General features: G+C 32.4%; 2 protein-coding genes across 2 annotated transcripts; both read left to right on the top strand.

Annotated features, from left to right (window-relative positions):
• Positions 1-369: 369 nt before the first annotated feature.
• On the top strand, positions 370-2210 carry LOC126709653 (molybdate transporter 1-like). Its single transcript, XM_050409963.1, has one exon. The coding sequence runs from the start codon at positions 445-447 to the stop codon at positions 1873-1875; it is 1431 nt and encodes a 476-aa protein (XP_050265920.1). The 5' UTR covers positions 370-444; the 3' UTR covers positions 1876-2210.
• Positions 2211-16063: 13853 nt separating this feature from the next.
• On the top strand, positions 16064-19293 carry LOC126708133 (uncharacterized). Its single transcript, XM_050407949.1, has 4 exons — positions 16064-16603; positions 16796-17551; positions 17663-17988; positions 18753-19293. Exons 1-4 carry the CDS (start codon positions 16064-16066, stop codon positions 19291-19293), a joined length of 2163 nt encoding a protein of 720 aa, XP_050263906.1.
• Positions 19294-21167: the final 1874 nt, after the last annotated feature.

Genomic DNA, 21167 nt, shown 5'->3' with positions numbered 1-21167 from the left:
CATTGTAAAGGTATAATGCTAGGTATGATAAAAGGACTCTTCATTAAAAATATCATTTTAATGAAGAGTCCTTTTAGACTCGATAAATAATCCCATTTGTCAAAATCAGTTGTCCAATAGTCTAGCGACATTTACCCTGCGGTCTAAGCAGTTTTTTCCAAACCTAAGCATAAATTTATGAAATTTAGTAAGCAACTAGACTTATTAAAATCGTAATTACCTCTGTGACTACGTCAAACTGACATAGATAACTTGGGCCAACGATAGCGGCACGTATTGTCATTTTACTAACGGCATCTTAATCAATCAAAAGACACTCTAACCTCACTTATTATCCCCAATAATTTAGTATAAACATGCCAACATTCCATTCACATTTTCCATACTTCCTTGCTATTAATTTGCGTTCACATACATTCTCAGTTATACTAGTTTGACACTTCCATGGAGTCCCAAGACCCCCAAATCCCACAACCCCATAACCATGCCCTCCAAACCCCACCTACTGAAACCACTCACCACTCACCCTTGTTCGGTTGTGCTGCTAACTTTGCTTACAAAATGAAAGCCAACTTGGGTTTTCGGTCCAAATGGGCTGAATTGAATGGAGCAATGGGGGACTTAGGCACATACATACCAATAGTGCTGGCCTTGACACTAGCAGATGACCTTAACTTAGGGACAACATTAATATTCACTGGGGTCTACAACATTATCACTGGTGCCATCTATGGTGTTCCTATGCCAGTCCAGCCCATGAAAGCCATAGCTGCAGTGGCCATATCCGGTACCGGTTTTGGCGTCCCGGAGATCATGGCTGCCGGGATTATAACCGGTGGAGTATTGTTTGTATTGGGTGTCACAGGTTTGATGCAACTAGTGTATAAGCTAATTCCTCTTTCTATTGTTAGAGGAATTCAGCTAGCACAAGGCTTGTCATTTGCACTCACAGCTGTTAAATACGTTAGAAAAGTTCAGAATTTTTCTAATTCTAAGTCTATGGCGGATAGGCCTTGGCTTGGATTGGATGGCTTGGTTTTAGCTATTGTTTGTGCTTGCTTTATTGTTATTGTCAATGGTGCAGGCGAGGAAATGGAACACACAGATGAAAGAGAAACCACCAACGGTCATGATGAAGAAGAAAGTCCTAATACAAGAAAAAGAAGAAATTTGAGGAATTTTATTTTCTCACTTCCTTCAGCTTTTTTTATATTTTTGTTGGGTGTGGTTTTGGCTTTTATAAGAAATCCAAAAGTTGTGAACGACATCAAATTTGGACCGTCATCTATAGAAGTAGTGAAAATATCAAAGCATGCGTGGAAGGAAGGTTTTATTAAGGGAGCAATTCCTCAACTTCCCTTATCAATATTGAATTCTGTGGTTGCTGTGTGCAAATTGTCCTCTGATCTTTTTCCAGGAAGAGATTTTTCAGCCACATCGCTTTCAGTCACTGTGGGGTTAATGAATGTGATAGGGTGTTGGTTTGGAGCTATGCCAAGTTGCCATGGTGCTGGTGGGTTAGCTGGACAGTACAAGTTTGGAGGCAGAAGTGGTGGGTGTGTTGCAATTCTTGGTACAGCTAAATTGATATTAGGTTTGGTATTAGGTACTTCTTTGGTGAAGATTTTGGACCAATTTCCTGTTGGGGTACTTGGGGTTTTGCTCTTGTTTGCTGGGATTGAGCTAGCTATGGCTTCAAGGGACATGAATACCAAAGAGGAATCGTTTGTGATGCTTACTTGCACAGCAGTTTCACTAGTGGGTTCAAGTGCTGCACTTGGTTTTGTGTGTGCGATTGTTGCTCATTTGCTTCTAAGGTTAAGAAATTTTAGCAAGGATCAACCTAGTTATACGATATGGATGCATGCCCCATAGTGCCAAGTTTCCATTTAATTTTTAGTATATGATCACTTTTTCTTAGTGTAACCGCGTAAAAGTATATGGTTGTATTTTGTTTTTGAGGGTATTTTCTAGAGTTTGCCTACGGTTTGGAATTTGAACCATTATTATTGTGTCTTCCACCTTTTTTTTGTCTTTTGATGGGGGACTACAACTCTATAGTTGATTAGAGGGCTACTCACTTCACTTCAATATGGTGAGTGACTGAGTTCCTTAATTTGTTGCTTGTTTCTTCCATGCCTACAATGTAATTATGTAAATATTGGCTCGCAATGATGATATAAATAAAAATAGTAGCCACACTTTTGTAATTGTTGTTGCTTCACTATTAATTGCTTTTCTTTCGTGTTGTTCACTATTGTCCTTGTCTCGTGCGATGCTTGCAAGTTAGATTCTTGTTTGGCGCATAAGGACCAGTATATTAATTAACTTCTTGCTTACATTTCCATTTGGATTTGAAATAAAGAGATGCAACATAATTGACTTGGAGACTTGGAGTTCATTCCTTATAAAGCTAAAGTGACTAGTTAGAAACTCTTATTCTCCTTCACCTTAGAATCAAATATACTTATAAAATAAATAAATTCCTCAAATTTAAATTAAGAATAATTACTAGCGTAAATTGTTTAATGGGGATTTAACAATACATGATGATTTATGTCTTAATGATTTTACTCCCACAAAAAAATTTGTTATATTATAGATTTGAAATAATATGATGCACCCATGAATTCTAGTTAGCTCAACTCGTGTAAAGTTTCTTTACGTTAAAGAAGGGACTTAAGTTTGAATCTATCATAAACTAAAAATTAATTGGTATCTTGAAATGATAATAAAAATAATTATTATAGAGTGGAGACTATAAATTAATATCTTATCATATAAATAAATAAAATAAAAGGACATGATTTACCTAAATCCTAATCATTTCAAATTGACATATTAATAAAGTAGGTGAGTTCAAGTTAGACATGATGTAGTCTTAGTCAATTAATGTTACGTCACTCAATAATTTTCTATTATATGAGTTTTATTTTTATTTTTTGACAAATCCATCTTTGGATTAAATTTCCTTTTAATACTTTCTATGCTTACAAATTATTAAGATTATCAAATATTGATAACTATTTCATCTATAAAATATTAGAATGTTTAAAATTTGATATTTTATTTTTAAATTATATAAAAAATAACAATTGATTCATCAAATAGTAAATAACATCAAATTAACCCAAAATTTAACATGCATGTTAAAAATAATGAGAATATTTAATGCAATGGTGGGATTTTGAATATATTAATTCATTTATAAATGTCATCAATAAAATAATAAGTTGGATTCATATTACACTTGGTGTAATTTTTTACCAAGTTAGACAATTTAATAATTTTTTGTTGGATAAGTATTTGATTAATTTAACATTAGTTTACATTTTTTTTTTCTTATATCCTTTGTGCTTACCAAATTTTAAGAGATCAATAATTGTCTTATCTATAAAATATTTAAGGCGAAAACATCATTTTGGTCTCTACATTTTGAAGCTACAATCAATTTAGTTCATATATTTTAGTAACAATCAATTTGATCTCTGTTATTTTCAACTTACAATCAATTTTGTCTTGTCATTAAGTTACTAACGGAAAATGTCTACGTGGCGAACAATGTGCTTTGTTGGCACACTCAATGTTGATATGGCAACTAAAATAATAATAAATTTTTTTTATTGTCATTACACCTCAGTATCAGAAAAAAAAAAAACTATTAAGAAAAAAAAAAAAAAAGACATGAATTCAGATTTGGGAAGTTGGAAAACATAGATCGAATTGAAATTCCTTCAAGAAATCACTAAATTTTCTTCAAATCCTCTCCTTCACACATCAACCTCTAAATCTCTAACTTCTTTTCAACTAACCCACCCAAAAAAAAAAAAAAAATCAGCTTTTTTACATTATTTGGTGTGCTCTTGCCCGACTTCATATTCTCCACCAGGACCACCACCACCACCATTAAACTCATTGTGATGAACCTGAGCCATGGCCATAGCACAAACACACACGAAGCGGAAGTGGGAGAGAAGAAGGGAGATTGAGAGATGAGCAAATCTGGGTCTGGACAGCGACTATGGATTGTGATGGAAGTCTAAGTGTGACGGAGGTATAGGGTAGAGACAAAGAGAGGGAGAGGAAGAGAGAAACATAGAGGTGGGGTAGAGATGGGTCTTATTCATAGAGAGAGGGAGAGGAACCATTTTGTGCTTGTTTTTCTTTGATTTTAATTATTTGATATTATCCCTTTGTATCTGTGTATGATATTGGAGCTTCAGAGGTTGGATGTAACTTGTGAGGTTCATAGTTATTTTGTTTCGTGAATGTACTTAGTTTGATTTGACTTGTTTTTTAACTTTTGTTATAAGTAAAAATTTTGGATTGAACATGTAAAGAATTTTTTGTTCAAATGTGTATGTACTGGGTTTGTGTTCTTCCCATTTGAAAATAAATTTAATTATATATTTTTCTGGGCTTATGTTCTTTGAGTTCATGTTCAATCTGCGTTGCCACTTCTCAAATCTGAATTCATGTAATTTTCTGGTTTTTAATAGTTTTTTTTATTTATTTCTCTAACACTGATAAATTTGAGGTGGCATTTTTCTAATGTCAATAAAAAAAATTATTATTATTTTAGTTGCCATGTCAGCTTCAAGTATGGCAACAAAACACATTGTTTGCCACATAAGCATTTTCCATTAATGACTTAACGGTAACGACCAAATTGAATGCAAGATGAAAATAATAGAGACCAAATTGACTACTACCAAAATTGACTCCAAAATGTAGAGACCAAAATAGTGTTTTCGCCCATATTTAAATTTCAGGTTTTTTAAAAAAAAAATGTTAAAATTATACATAGAACATGGGTTTATAGATCAAATAATGAATAGCATTCAATTAGCATAACATTTAGCATGTTTTGTTCATAATAATGAAAACTTATAATTCAACGGTGCAATTATTAAAATATTAATCTACTAAGAAGTCATAAATTTGTATAACATTAATAAAAGAGTTACATTACATATAACTTCATCCTCATCACTCATATAAAAATTAATGTTTCATACATATTTAAGCCATCTAAACTAAAAATTGAAATCTAAATCCTTCTCATTAAATTCTTCCATCATGATCAAGATTTTATTTTTTACTTTATTAATTTTAAATAATCTCGCTGCTTCCACTCATAGTTTTCAGAACCGGACCGGACCGGGAGGTCAGACCGTGAAAACCGGGAACCTGGATGAAAACCGGTATTTTAAGCATAAAGAACCGGATTTTTTGTTAATTCCGTGAACCGCTAAAACCAGGGTTGGACCATACGAACCGGTGAGAACCGTGCGGTCCAACCCCTTAGCAATTTTTTTTTTTTATAATTTTATTCTACTTAATTAAATTATCCATCTCTTACAAGGAATAAAAAAAATTATAATTAAAATCTTTCAAAGATATTCAACTTTACTTCAAAAATTAATCATAAATTTTAATATTTTCATGGTTATTATTTTATTTTATTAACTTTCTTATTTAATTATTAAATATATGGTTGAAAATCATTAAATTTCCCTCACATATATAGATATATTGTCAATTTTGCTAGTTTTATAAATTTAATATTTATATTTAGGCTTTAATTAATTATGACGTCATCACAGTTCGACCTCGGTTCGACCTCAAAAACCTTGAACCTCTCCCTTTAACGGTTCAATGAACGGTCTGGGTCTGAAAACCTTGCTTCCACTAGGAAAGGGAGATGTTACATATCAATAAAGGGAAAAACAAATTGAGAACCCAATGCTCCAGAATCAAAGATGAATTGGCCATATGCATGATATTGTTCGTTTTGTGATATTCGATTGGCTAATCTTCCATTTATAGAACTCCATAGCTATCTTGATTTTGCCAGGCCATGGACCACTTTTAACGCATTAGAAGTAAAAATAAAAAAATAAAATAAACAAATCAAAGAAACAGGGGAAATTCTGTCCAAGAACATTGAACAATATAAGAAAAAAATTTCATAAAATTCTTTTGGTAAGTGAAATATTTTAACATATCTAAAACTATGACCCACATATGAAATCTGGATTATGCTTCAAGCCAGGTTCAGTGTATATGCATCATGGTTTTCAATTTAAGCCCTATACCATCCTTTTTTTTTTTAAGGGAAGGAGTCAGTGGATGAAAACAAAATAGGATATCTATAAAATATCCTTGAAGCACTTCCTAAAATATTATGTTCTAAATTCACCACCAAAATAATCATCACACCTAAAGCCCTAACAAAACCACCCCTCCCTTCTCTTTCCATGTCCACTTCGTTACCTCCACTTCTCATAACTAGTACTCTAAACAGACTAAACCATTATGAGTGTTGTGGCAGAACATGTTTTCCATCAAAGATGTATTGGAACACACATGAAAGATCCTCTAGTGTCTAGGAATTTTAAAAATACTTCAATTTGACAAAACTTTAATACTCCTTTATATATATATATATATATATATATATATATATGTATTGGAACACACATGAAAGATCCACTAGTGTCTAGGAATTTTAAAAATACTTCAATTTGACAAAACTTTAATACTCCATGAAAGATCCACTAGTGTCTAGGAATTTTTAAAATACTTCAATTTGACAAAACTTTAATACTCCTTTATATATATATATATATATATATATATTATTCTATTAGCTATATTTTATAATTCCATATTTTACTTTTATGTCAAACATCAACATTTTTTTTTTTGGTAATCTTGACTTTTTTTCCTTAATCAATTAAGATTTTTCTATAATTTGTATATTTGAATTTAATATCTCTCTCTCTCTCTCTCTCTCTCAAATGTGTTAGATTTTAAATAAAAATTAGGGAATAAATACTTCTTATATTTTGCTTTAAATTATGGTAAATATTTGGAAATAAAACATGTTATATATAAATCTATATATATATATATATATATTTTTTTTTTAAAGTTCTCCATGCCTTTTTAGATCATCTAATGTTCTGATCTTTTTCATTTTTTCATAAGTACTTAGAAGACAATCCACCTTTCATATCATTTTTCCAATCAAAAAAAGCCTAGACTTTTGTTTCCCCTGTCTACGTTGTAGCCTGTCAAATTTTCTTCTCAACAATGAAAGAATTTGTTAAAGACTTTGAAAACCTTAACTAGCACTATTTCCCCTTTTTTGTCATACGCGTCGGCACCACGAGCGTTATTTGTGAGAGGGTATCTAACTGCCTTGCTTTGTGGTTATCGAGCAAAGTGCATTCACTACAAAACACGCGGGTCTAAAGCAGTCTTTTAAACGTGAGGCCTTAGAACACATTTAAAGCCGCATTTTCTAGAGCTGTAGCTGCATCGTTTAAAACACGCGGTTATAGGACCTTCGTATTTCTTTTTTTTTTTTGGCAAACAATTTTTTTTTCTTAACTATGGCCGCGTTTATAAAATGCAGCTCTAGCTTGCTTAAAGTAGCATTTTATAGACGCGACTTTAAATTTGGTTTGAAGCCACCTGTTTAAAACGCGGTTTTATGGCCGCGTTTAAAAACGTGGCTATGGGTGACAAATATAGCCACATTTAAAAAGCACGGCTATAGTTGTCACCTATAACCGCGTTTCAAACGTAGCTAAATTATGTCTTTGAACTGTCAACAAGTGACCTATAGTCACGTTTTTAAACGTGGCTATAGATGACCCCTATAGCCACATTTAGAACAAGATTTTGAAACCCGAACCGTTCATTAAATTGTAAAAGGGAGAGGTTCGAGGTTTTTAAGGTTAAACCGAAGTCGAACCGTAATGACGTCATAATTAATTTAATAATTATTTAAATATAAATAAATATATTAAATTTGTAAATATTAGCAAAATTTACTCACATTTCACTAATTATGTCAAATCTCAAACTTAAAATATCACTCCCAATAATAATAACATTGATAATAAACATTTTTTTAAGAATATATTAATATAATAAGTTATTATTGTACATTTCTTTATATTGAAAACTAAAAAGTTACTACTCAAAAAAAAAAAAAAAACTAAAAGGTTCCATTGATGTGATGCAATTAATGCATCACATAACGTGGGGCTCAAAACTGAAAAAGAAGTAAAGGTTGAACCATTCAGCCCATTTTTATTAAAAAAATATTAGTTTTCAACATTTCCAAGGCTAGTCACGTGTAAAAGGGCTTAGGAAATTTCAAATAAGATACAAACAAAGAATTCAAATAAGATACAAACAAAGAAAGAGAAACCACATAGCAATGTTCATTATTCAACAAAAAAGAGAAGAAATCATAGCAGTGGAGGAGGACAATAGACGACAAAAAAAAAAAAAAAAAAAAAAAAAATCGAATCGGCGATGTCAATGTGGTGGCAACTTGCTGCACTGGGGTTTGTTCAAATCATGCATTTCTTCTATTTTTCCTTTTAGTTTTTGTACCAGCCGAATTTCTCTTTTCCGGTCGAAATGACCGGTATACTTCGGTACAGTACGGTATCAACTTCCTTGGCACTTGGTCCATTGGTCATGGCATCAGTCTTGCTTACAAGGTGTGAAAGCTTAGGTTCGGATCCTAGCAGCCGCATTTTTCTTTAATTTTTCCCTATTCCATGACCGGTTGAACCAGCCTACGATTCGTCCAGTTTTTCTGGTTGAACCTCGGTTCGTCCGATTCTCTCAAAACTCATTTATATTCGGTTCTCTATACTTAAAAAAACCGAATTTCAGTCATGTTCTCGGTTTTCCTGGTTGGACCGCCCAGTCCAGTCTGGGTTTAAAAACCTTGATTTAGAAAACGTAGCTAGAGCATGTCCTATAGCCAAGTTTTAAACGTGGCCATTGGTCCAATCCTATAGCCGCATTTGAAAAAGTGCGGCCACAAACCCCTCAGGCCTATAGTCACGGGGTTTAGGCCATGTTTGAAAACGCGGCCTAAAAAAATGCGGCTATAGGCTAAATCGTCTTATAGCCACGTTTTTCTGACCTATAGCCGCGTTTTTTAAAACGCGGCTATAGAACCTTTTTTTTGTAGTGATTACTTGTAGACAAACCAATACTTGAAGTTTTCATTTTGTCTATTTATTTTGATTCTATATTTATATGGATTCTTTTTTTCTTTTCTGTTAGTGATCGAGAAAATGTCATTTGTTAAGGCACGTTACTTCTATAAATTTATTTCTGTTAGTAATCTTATCGTTGAGTGACTATTAAGTATCGTTCATTGAGACATGTCACCCATATAAATCAATATTTGTTAGTAAAAATTCTAGGACCTTAAACAATGTCACAACTTTCTTATATGACTAACTGTAATTGGTGGAGAAAAGGCTCTAAGTTCATGTAAAAGTGAAAGACAATTAATCACAATCTACCACATAAGATAGTTGTGATATTGTTTGTGGTACTAAAAGAACTCACTTGTTAGCGATATAGTCATTAAGTGCCAAATAAGTATTGTCCATTAAGACACATTATCCTATATAATGCTCAGTGTCATCAAATTACAAATGAAAATAGACAAAGCTAATATATAAATGGATTCAAAAATGAAAGGACAAGATAAAAATTTTGAAAATAACCAAAATAAAAACAATCTCAAACTTTAACAGGCAAAAGTGTACTTTAGTCTAACTCCCCCCTCCCCCCTCTTTTCATTCTATCAACTGAAAATTCAAGTTATATCAATCAAATGAGGCATTTTTCAGTTTATGATTTTCTTATTTTCTCATTAATTAAAACGAGCAGTGGACTTGACTTTATCAAGTTATCAACTTTTTTTTCCCAACGACAATAACTATTTGGGTCTTTATTAAATTATTGATTATATAACAAAATCCAATTCATCAATTCCAAAATTGATAGATAAAATTCTAAGAACTACATGGTAGAGTTTTCGTATAAACTATAGAGGATCCTAATCCAATAATCCTGCTCATTATGCTATATCGAAGACCATACCTTTATTAAATGAGAAGCAGTATCAAATGCTATAATTATCACCAGTTCATCACAAAATTTTATTAAAAAAAAATCTCACAAAGTTATACTGTGATCTTATAATGTGTATCATCTTTATCATTTTATGGCATCACGAGTCAAATTTGTAATTGACTTCCTATATTTTTATTTTTTAAAAGGGGAAGATTTCCTAAATCAAAGATATCATCTAAGTGGAAAATTTTAAAAGTTATTATTAAATTTTCTATATAAAAAATAAATTATAAGAAACTTACAAAGTGGCTAGATAAGGAATATAATTCTACCACTTATCAAGCAAACATTTTTTTTTTTAAATTGTTTTACTAATAATAACCAAATTTCCGAACCATGCATATTATACAATATGCAATAATTGACCTATAATCATTGTAACTTTTTTTCTCCTCTCTATCCCCTTTTTTACCTAAGCTCTTTTTTATCCCATTGGACCATGCTAAAGAAATGTCTTTGAAAAAGGGAAGTTTTAGCTTGAAGTTGAACACGATCAAGTTTCCCCGTTAGGATGGAATCTATGGCCAGGAGAAAAAGCGTGAACTTCTAAACAGAACAGACCAAATAATGGGTTAATTCGTTAAGAAATCCCAAATGAGACGGCACATAATTCTGTCATCATGTTTAAATTATGAAAAATGCTATATATTCACAACATTTTTATAGTCACCATCTATCTGTGAAATAATCATATTACTAAGCACTTTGTGGGTTATTATATTATACTATATGTAAATTTTTATTTAAATTTATTTATTTATTTGTGAAAAATTGATTAAATTATAATAATAATAAAAAGGACTTTAAAAACAGTATATAAACAAATAAATTATAAACTAAAATAAAATTGAAGTTTTTAATGAGGTCAAAGAAAAAAAAATTGGGTTCTTCCAAAAGCCATATAACTTCGGTACATGCATGTACCAAAGTTATAAATCATTTTAGTTAAAGAAAAAAAAAATCGTACCAAAATATGATTTTTTTCAAAAATATAAAAGCAAACTTTCAAAATCTTGAGAAGACATCCTTTGATATATTCCCCCCCTTTAAGTTGTTCACAAATTTCCGAATATATTCTCCGAAAACTAGTGCCTAAATCAGTTAGATACCTACAAGGTCACACATGTAGTGGCACATAATACATATTACTCATTCAATTGCAGCCTCTCACGTACATATCAATAATGAAGTGTCTTTTCATAAAACTAACCTTTTTTTTTTTTTTTTTGGTAGAGAAAAAATGGGGGTTAGCTAAGCTATGCTAGCCCCCAGACAAGGCGATCAGGTTAAAACCCGCTGGCCAACCTTTATGGACACCCACCAACAAAGGATTGTTGGCAGTGAGACTCGAACCTAAATGAATTAAACGAAGTGCCTAAGCTTTATCAACTGAACCATCCTTCGTTGGCCATAAAACTAACCTTAGTATGCACAAATGCTCATCTTGTTGGTCACTTTCTACATATATAAGACAAGTAAGTCTAGCACCACACCAATTTCCACAACTTCGACTAGTTGTAAGTGGTGGAAATAAAATAATGGGTCCATGTGGATTCATGATTCCACCATTCACGAGTCGCCACATGACAAAGTTGTGAAAATTGATATGGTGTTACTGTGCTAGACTTACTCATATAAGACCACACCATTGTTTAATCTTCAAGGTCTATTATTCTCTTGCCATATCTCTCGAACCCTAAGCTCTTAATTAGCCTACAAATTGAACCTGTTATATATATATATATATATATATATATATCAGTTACATCAGTGTCATCATCGAGAGCTAGTTCCACCTACACTAGCTTTGCTCACTTTGATGCTGCCATTGGAGCCAATTTTTTGTTGTCTTCTAAAAAAAATCTAAGATTTCGATATCGACTACAATTGACTCTAGAATGTTGGCCCCAGTACTTATTGAATGTGCCATTGATAACTTATTGTCGGAAGAAAAAATATTCGGGTTCTGGTTAGATGGCATATGAGAGAGAGAGAATAGTTAAGTGATGGGCAAGGGCAGAGCTAGGGGAGGTCGAGAGAGGGGTGGCAATTGCCCCCTGGCCCAACCCAAAGAGCCCCTCTCCCCTCTAGTTTTATATATACTTTTATTTATTACATTTATTTATATATATATATATATATATGTATGTATGTATGTATCAAACTTTATTGAAAAAATAAAAAGAAAAAAAATTCTGTACTATTGATGTTTTTTAAGGTTTAAATACTATTTAAAAAAATTATTATTATCTTTCAAAAGTGTTAAAACATCAAATTCTTTGTGTATATTTTTTTTTTTTTAAATGAGTGTATTGTAATAAAATATACAAATAATAGTAATCTATATCCATCTAAAAGTTGAAGCGTAGTATTTATTGTTGCTACGCTCCAGTTAAGCCACAGCAGCGCCATGTCATCATTCATTTTCTTTCTTTCTTTTTTATTTTTTGTTTTACCGATTGCCATTTATTGAGTCTCTTTTTAAATTCAGGTATTACTTCATCTCCATATCTATCGTGTGTCTCTCTATTAACCCAGACTCTTGAGATACCGCTATTATATGGAATTCTTATAGTCACCGATACTTTATCTCCAAATATATCGTGTGTCTCTCCATTAACCCAGACTCCTAAGATGCCACTACTATATGGAATTCTTATAGTCACCGATAGATTGCAACCTCCTCACCTCTCATTTTTTTTTCTATAAGTTTTCAATTGTTCTCTATTTACAAATTGATCGATATGGCCTTCAATGTGATAGTTTCTTGAGTGTTTTTTCCATTCTTTTGGTCATGGCTCAAGTTCGTCTACCAAAACCCAATCAAATGAGTGCAAGAGACAGATAATGACTCTAGAGCTTGCAAACGAAACTAAAGCAGATGAGAGGTGAACATTGGTAGCCCAAGTCCAAAGGGTATAAACTGAAAATGAGTTTTGCTATTTGTATTATTCTTATTCTTTTTTTTTTTTTAATTCCCATCTTATTATAGGAAGAAAAAAAAAACGTAGTTCAATTTTGAGATTTCATTATGATCGAGATTGAGTTTTCATGGTCTTAAAACTATTAAAATATTTATTTTTATTTTTTTTAAATTTATTTGAGTTGGGCATTTGATCATGTTTGTTATAAATTTTTTTATGGTTGCCCTTCTATAGACCGTAGGAATGTTACTCTCAATATGTTTGCTACAATGTATGATAATTAACTTCAATGTGATGTTTTTATTTTGGTCTTTGTTTTATAGTAAGAGTGTTATTCATTTTCGTCTAAGAGAAATTGCTATTATTCTCTTTTTCCCGTCGTCTTATATGCTGAACTAAATTTCATTTCTATCTCTGTTTCGTTTGTCAATTCTCGACAGATGTCAATGATCAAGACTCACAATCACTGAAGGCTTTTTAATCTATTGAAGGTCATACTAATCAATTGGTATCCATTTTTTTCTTAGAACCTTTTGAAGGAAAGAGGAATAAATTTGTTGCTTTTCTTAGGTGGTGCTTGATAATTTGCTTTTTATGGTTCAATACACGTCAGCTATATTAGATTTTCATTTCCTTATACTAATAATTTGTTGTTTATTGTTTAATTTGACTATTTGGTGTCCCAGAAATTGTGGGGAAATGGAAGAGAAAAGAGAGTAGAGTTTGAATCTTAAATTTTTTTTTGTATGGAACTTGGGATGTAACAGTTTAAATTTTTTGATCTTAATCTTTTAAAGGAAACTCTAATTCTTCAAAGTGCATCAACTTAAGTAGATTGTTGTGTTGTGGCTAGAATTTTTGTGTTTAGGACCTTAGTTGGCCTGTTTGGTTGACGAATTACTTTGGGGATTATTTAGCTTATGAGAAATTTTTTGGAATTTTAGGAGTGAGAAAATTCAAAGAATTGAGTTATTTTTAAATTCCATTAGTACCTAGCTTTATGCTAACTGTTGTATGGATAGAAAAATTAATTGGTTCTTAATTTTTGAATACCTATCTATAATACTGTGTAAATGAACAATAATTGGGTTTTTAGTTTTAGATTTTGAATTATGCTATTTTTTCAACAACTTGATTTTCTTTTTAAAATTTTCTCTTCTTGAATATCTAGAATACTGTGTACATGAGTTTTAGATAAATCTTAACAATACTCTTTCTTTTGGATTTTACTATTTCTTTCTTTATTAAACACAATATGATATAGCTGATGTGTTCCAATGATGGTAGAAGCAATTGCTATTTTTGGGGCATAGCAACTAATACAATCTGATAACTTCCTATAGCCATTTGAAATTCATAACCTAGAATGTTAATAGACATCTTCTCCGAGGTAAGAACAATTGGCCAAGTTAGCAAGTTTGCCACCAACTTTGACCATGTTATGGCAATACAAGTGGCTCACTTACTTACAATTCGTATACACTCTATTTTGATTTTCTATGGGAATTCAAAACAATGACAATTGAGTGATTTGTATATGGACACATTGATAAATATCTGTAGTGGACATGGGTGGAATCAATGGCACATTACTATTTGACAATTTGGTCCTTGAAGGAAATTGATATAAGTGAGGGTCTATTAAATTTGATCATTTTGCTGAAATAAGGTTTCTTTAATATGTATTTTATTTATTTACCTTATTGTAAATAAGTTTTTGTACATGATGATTCTAACCTATAAAACTTCACTTTACTTTTTTTTTGTGGTCTTATTCTTTTTATTGGCAACTAACTAGACATCACTATTAGGAATTAAGGATTTAGCAACTGGTACGAAGGTCGCACCTCAAAATTTAGAAGAATTAAAATATAATACAATCTCATCATGGGAAGAAAAATAGAAATCTAATGTTGTGTTGGCATGTCCCTCCATTATTGGGTTACAAATATCATATCTAAAAATAAAATAAAAATTAAAAAATTAAAAAAAAAAAAAAAAAAAAACCCAAAATAATATAATGATATATTTGTAGAGATAGAGAGTTGGAAAATAATTTTAGAAATAGTTCAATTTTTTAGGGGAAAATTATCTTCAATAAATTTTAGAGAATAAATTATAAATTGTATCGTATTACAAAATATATATTCTCACGCATCGCGTGGGTCTGTGACTAGTATCCATATAATATTATTTCCAAGTTAAACTCTAGAGTTTTATATGCCGAAATGTTTACTTTATGGATTTAATTATATAATTTAATCATTTTTTATGTGTTTAACAAAATCAACATAAGTCGTAAGTTGTAACTAAGATTTATCTAATTCCTAAACTAATTAGATGAGAATTAAACACAGAAAAAAAAAAGTATAAAATAGCTTATTAATATATTAAAAAATCCCAACAAATAAACTCAGAGTCCATTTGGGATCCGCTTGTTTTGCTGAAACTAAAAAAAAAAAAAAAAAAAAATTTGAAATTATAGTATTTTTGTTCTCTAAATTTTGTGGAAAATAATTTGTTCTCCCAAAAACTTAAAAAAAAATTCTAAAATTATTTTTCATTTATTTATCTCAAAAATATATCATCATTTTATTATTTGGATTTATTTGATTGATATTATTCATTTTTTAGGCAGTCCATATTTTGATAAATTATGTTATCGTGCGTTATATTTTCCTAATTTGTTTTTCCTGTACAACTAAACTATTTGAGTTTCAAATATACCATTCAAAATTTTCATTCTCTTAAAAAGAGATTATTATACTTATAATTTTTCTTATCGCAGGAGTAGCTTCGAACTATTGATTGAGTAGCTGAAATAATACAGTGGGGCTCATAAATAGTAGCAAAAAGTACAATAACACCCCTAAATAGTAGCAAAAATAAATTGAATAGTAAAATAAGTTAGCAAAAATAATTTTTGCCAAACGGGGGATCAATATAATGCATGCTATCTTTTTATAAGTTTTTTAAATTTAAAAATATTAACATAATCAGTGGCATGTTATTGTCCTAATCTTTTATATAAATATAAATATATATATATATATATATATATATATAATCACAAACATATACGTATGTCAGTAATAAATTTTTCCCTCCTAAGAGATGCTTCTTACTGGAATCGAGTGCATTTTGGAAACATTTTTGCCAAGAAGAAAAGAATCATGGCTAGATTGAATGGTATTCAAAAAGCCATGGCAGACAAACCTTCTGCTTCTCTTATTGCCTTGGAAAAGGATCTCCAATCTGAACTAGCTTTGGTTCTTAATCAAGAGGAGGAGTTATGGTCTCTGAAATCGAGGTTAAATTGGTTGATTCAAGGCGATCGCAATACAACCTTCCATCATATGACTACTCTTATTAGAAGGAAGCGCAACAAGATTCTCAACTTAAAAAATGGTCAAGGAGAATGGATTAACGACTTGGCTGCTGTTAAGGACTTTGTTCGTAGTAGCTTTTGTAAGCTTTACACCTCAGAATTTACCTCATCTCCCAAACTTATTCCGGTGAGTGATCTAGCTCTTCCCTTATTGTCTGACGAGGAAGCTCAGATCCTTAACCTTCCGGTTCAGGATGATGAAATCAAGCAGGCTCTCTGGTCCCTGAAACCTTTTAAATCCCCCAATCTTGATGGTCTCCACGCTACTTTCTTCCAAAGATTCTGGCTAGTGGTTGGGAATTCAATGGTTGATGAGATTAAAAGAGTATTCCAAGTTAAGCAAATCCCGGCAGATCTCAACAAAAATCTTATTACCCTAATCCCAAAAATTAAGGGGCCTGAGACTATTGGGAATTTCCAACCTATTAGTCTTTGCAACTCGGTCCATAAGATCATAACTAAAATAATAATTGCTAGAATCAGACCTCATCTGGATAAGTTAGTTTCTCCTTATTAGGCTACCTTTGTTCCTGGAAGGAAAGGGGTGGAGAACGCCATAATTGCTCAAGAGATCATTCATATAGCCAGTAGGAAGAAAGGAAACATTGGTTATATGGTCATCAAGATCGACCTAGAAAAAGCTTATGATAGGTTAGAGTGGTCATTCATAAGGGAAGTCTTGCATGCAGCAAATTTTCTTCCGGATCTTATCCAAATCATCATGAGTTGTGTGTCATCAACTTCTACATCTATTCTCTTTAATGGAGGCATCCTTGATCCTTTCCTTCCATCAAGAGGTATCCAACAAGGGGACCCCCTTTCCCCTTACCTTTTTATTCTTTGCATGGAAGTTTTAGGCAGAATCATCGAGCATAAATGCACTAAGGGCACTTGGAAACCGATTAAAGCCTCTGCTGGTGGGCCTGCCTTCTCCCATTTATTTTTTGCAGATGATCTCCTGCTGTTTGCTAAGGCAAACCCTTCTAATTGCCGCTGTGTGAAAGAAGTCATTGAGGAATTCTGCAAGAGGTCGGGCCAAAATATCAATCCCCTAAAATCCAAAGTTTATTTCTCTCCGAATGTTGATAGAGATAGAAGAGCTGAATTATGTGATATCCTTGGATTCCATTCTACCCCTAATCTGGGTTCTTATTTGGGCTTTCCTATTAGGCATGCTGGGTCGTCTAACCAAGATTTGAATTTTGTGTTGGATCGAGTTAAACAAAGACTTGTAGGTTGGAAAGCTAGCTTACTTTCCTTGGCTGGGAGGAAAGTACTTATACAGGCAGCCACTAGTGCTATTCCATCATACATTATGCAATCTTACCTCCTTTCGGCAAGAATCTTGGATAATTTGGATAGAATGAATAGGAACTTCCTATAGGGATCTTCGGATTCAAAGAGGAAAATTCATTGGGTGGGGTGGAAGAAAGTGACTCGACCCGTTGAGGAAGGTGGTCTTGGCATTCAAACAGCCAAGGGCAGAAACTTAGCTTACCTGGCCAAGCTTAACTGGAGGTTCAATGCAGAGAAGGCAGTTCTGTGGACTCAAGTCCTTAGGAAGAAATACATGTCGCCCAGAAGAATTAATTCTAGAAGTGTAAATGCTCTTCCTAGTTCTAGGACCTGGAAAGCAATGAAAGTAGGCATGGACATCTTCACAAAGGGTACACGGTGGAGTCTTGGGCATGACAATAATCTCAAATTCTGGTATGATTCCTGGACTTCAAAAGGACCCCTTAGAGGAATCACGAATGGCCCGTTAATGATCTGAATATTAGAGACGTTGCCTTGGCTAACGGGTGGGAGTGGAGAAAAATTTCTATGGTTCTTCCCACTGCCATCCAAAAGGAAATCCAAGCAATGCCTAGATCCTGGGTTGCTAACGAGGAGGACCGCCTTATCTAGGCTGCCTCATCCAATGGCAATTTCAATCTCAATAGTGCCTACCTACTAGCGAACCAGCTTGATAACTATGTGAGTACCTTTAATGGAAAATGGATATGGAAAATCAATACTCTTCCTAGGGTCCAATCCTTCATTTGGATGTGCTTCCGTGAGAGTTTAGCAACTCGAGAGCGCCTCGCTTCTAGAGGGATGCAAATTGAGACATCCTGCCCTTTATGCTTACAAGCTCCGGAGTCCACCATCCATATGTTAAGAGATTGCTACTTAGCTTCTAATTGTTGGCAGTCCATTAGTGATGGGAATCTCAACTCAGATTTTTTCTCCATGGATCTTCGAAGGTGGCTAGAAGATAATTGCAAATCTCAAAGGAGACACCAAGCTAACTCCCTTCCCTGGAGTACACTCTTTGCATTTGGAATTTGGACCATTTGGCAGCACAGAAACAGAGTATTTTTCAAGAACCAACCCCTTTGCCAAACTATACACAGAGAGGTCATCCAAAGAGCCTCAGAGTTTGTGTTTTGTGCTCAAAACTATGCTGGGTATAAAGTTAAGGTTGAGTGAAGGATTCGGTGGGAAAGACCATGTCAAGGGTGGTTCAAGCTTAACACTGATGGTTCCTCCCTAGGCAATTCAAGTGCTGCAGGGGGAGGAGGAATCTTACGGGATGCCTCAGGAAATTGGGTTCAAGCTTTCTCCAGAAATATAGGAACAACGACTAGCTTTATGGCTGAAATTTGGGCTCTTAGGGATGGCTTACTTATGTGTCTAAACTTGGGTATTAATGCTTTAGAAGTAGAGCTTGATGCTAGAGTAGTTGCTGATCCAATGAACTGTTCTGCAAACTCTAATGTTGCTAATTTTGCTGTTGTGAACAATTGCAAGCGCCTGATTTCTCTTCTTCCTCAAGCCAAAGTGACTCACTGCTATCGGGAGGCCAATCAATGTGCTGATGGTCTAGCTAGATTAGGCACTCAACAAGATGCTGATATTTTGTTTTACAACTCCCCTCCCCCCTCTTTGTTGTATTGTTTTCTTTTGGACCTCTATGGCCACTTTTGTACCAGGCGTTGCCCTGCTATTGTTGATGTTGTTGCCGTTTCTTAGTTAATGAAGTATCCAGTTTACCAAAAAAAAAAAAAAAAACTCATTATTATTATTATTTTTTTTTTTTTTTGAGAAAGAATAACTCCTTAATTTGGATGCAAGTAAGACGCAAAGCCAACAGATATAATAGTATATTTACTTAGTTAGCAATATTTGTTTCATAGTAAAGTAGACAAGTGTGGGTAAAAGCATTTTCATGTAAAAGACGTTCCATGTAAAATATGGATATTCGCTTATTATGCTTTCCACCCACTTTTTTCTAACTAAATTTTCAAAAATAAATATTTTATACTTCATTATTTTTTTACCTTAATTGCACGTTGACTTAATTTTCTAGGAAATTAAATTATATGCATTAGATTTTAAAACTGTACTATAACACCCATTTCCCAATGGTTGTTCCAAATGTATACTCTTTTTTTTAATCTTGACTTGTTAGAGAAATAAAGCTTTTATCTATCAAATTTTTCAGCTATTATCTTAACTAGTCGCAGATCCGTGCAATGCGTGGGAAAATTTGATATACTTACTTTTTATTAGAATATTACTGAATTAATATGATATAGAATGTATATTTTTAGAAAGTCAATGTGTTATTTGAAATTGTATTTTAAATTACAACATATGAAAAAATTCCACAATATATTGCCCTTTAAATTCATAAATTACATGATTAGTTGCATTATATGGTAAAATAAGACCAACCCATCCATCATGGCATTGTAAAGTCATCTAAATATAATCATATAAAACCACCGTTTTGTTGATCTTGTCTCATAAATCAAAAGTACCATTTATACAGCTAATAAGATCTTTAAAAGGTAACATATGATAGAGAATTCTAGTAGACTACCCTCAACATTGAGATCAATATTTTTTTTTTTCCTAGAGAGTGTACATATTCAACCAAGAGGAATTAATCAAGGAATATTTAATCACTGTCAACCATGTGAGTTTTCTCTTTAATTTTCCTGGTTTCTCACTTTTCAGAATGAAGATGACATTGGCATATACAAACTACACTGATTGTAGAATAGTTATGGAAAATTGTTTAATACATTATTGTTCAAAACTTTGTACATATAAATTCAACCTCTTGTTCCATGTGTTGTACATAGTTATGGAATCTCAAAGTTTATTCTCCACTTAGGCTTGCATTACAAATACTAATGACTTAATCATTGAAACCAACACTATTGAGAAGCTTATGTGGTGCAGTGCTTTAGCTAGTGCTAGATGTTGTAATAGAAGTTATGCAATTTCAAAACTTGCAAAGAGACTAAAATGGGAAAATGAAAAACAAAATATTAATTCAAAAATGTTAAATGAAATAAGCATTGCATATATGAAATATTGAAGTAAATAATGGGATATCACAAAGGATGTCATTACTGGTAGGCTATCACTTGAAGTCTTGAACCCCCCCAAAATTAATCAAATGGGCTAGATATAAGTATAATTGGAATAATAATAGGTGCCAACAAAAATTCGTAATCTTCAATTACTAATTGAGCGTAATTGTTTCCAACAACAAACATTTATAAATTAGTTTAAAAGGAACATTGGTTGCTTCAAATCAGATTTTTTGATTCTTTTGATGTTGGTAATTGTCCCCCTATTGTGTTTTTTTTTTTTTTTTGCTTTTTTCCTTCATTAAAATCTTGCAATTCATCAAAAAAAAAAAATTACTTTTATAGTTTGGCATATACAAACTACAATGATTGTATAGTAGTTATGCAAAACTGTTTAATACATTATTGTTCAAAAATTTGTACAGATAAATTCAACCTCTTGTTCCATGTGTTGTATATAGTTATGGAATCTCAAAATTTATTCTCCACCTAGGCTTGCATTACAAATACCAATGACTTAAT

Source organism: Quercus robur, chromosome 12 (genome assembly GCF_932294415.1).
Source record: "Quercus robur chromosome 12, dhQueRobu3.1, whole genome shotgun sequence".
Lineage (NCBI taxonomy): Eukaryota > Viridiplantae > Streptophyta > Magnoliopsida > Fagales > Fagaceae > Quercus > Quercus robur.
The sequence above is the reverse complement of the archived record's forward strand: the minus strand, read 5'-3'. Positions and strand labels throughout refer to the sequence as shown.

What these genes read in the sequence shown, in the direction of transcription:
- LOC126708133 (XM_050407949.1), top strand. Translation starts at nt 16,064, where the DNA reads ATGGCTAGATTGAATGGTATTCAAAAAGCCATGGCAGACAAACCTTCT. An exon ending in TGGTTGATGAGATTAAAAGA is followed by an intron (nt 16,604 to 16,795) that starts GTATTCCAAGTT and finishes TCTCCTTATTAG; the next exon opens with GCTACCTTTGTTCCTGGAAG. An exon ending in TTTCCTTGGCTGGGAGGAAA is followed by an intron (nt 17,552 to 17,662) that starts GTACTTATACAG and finishes AACTTCCTATAG; the next exon opens with GGATCTTCGGATTCAAAGAG.
- LOC126709653 (XM_050409963.1), top strand. Translation starts at nt 445, where the DNA reads ATGGAGTCCCAAGACCCCCAAATCCCACAACCCCATAACCATGCCCTC.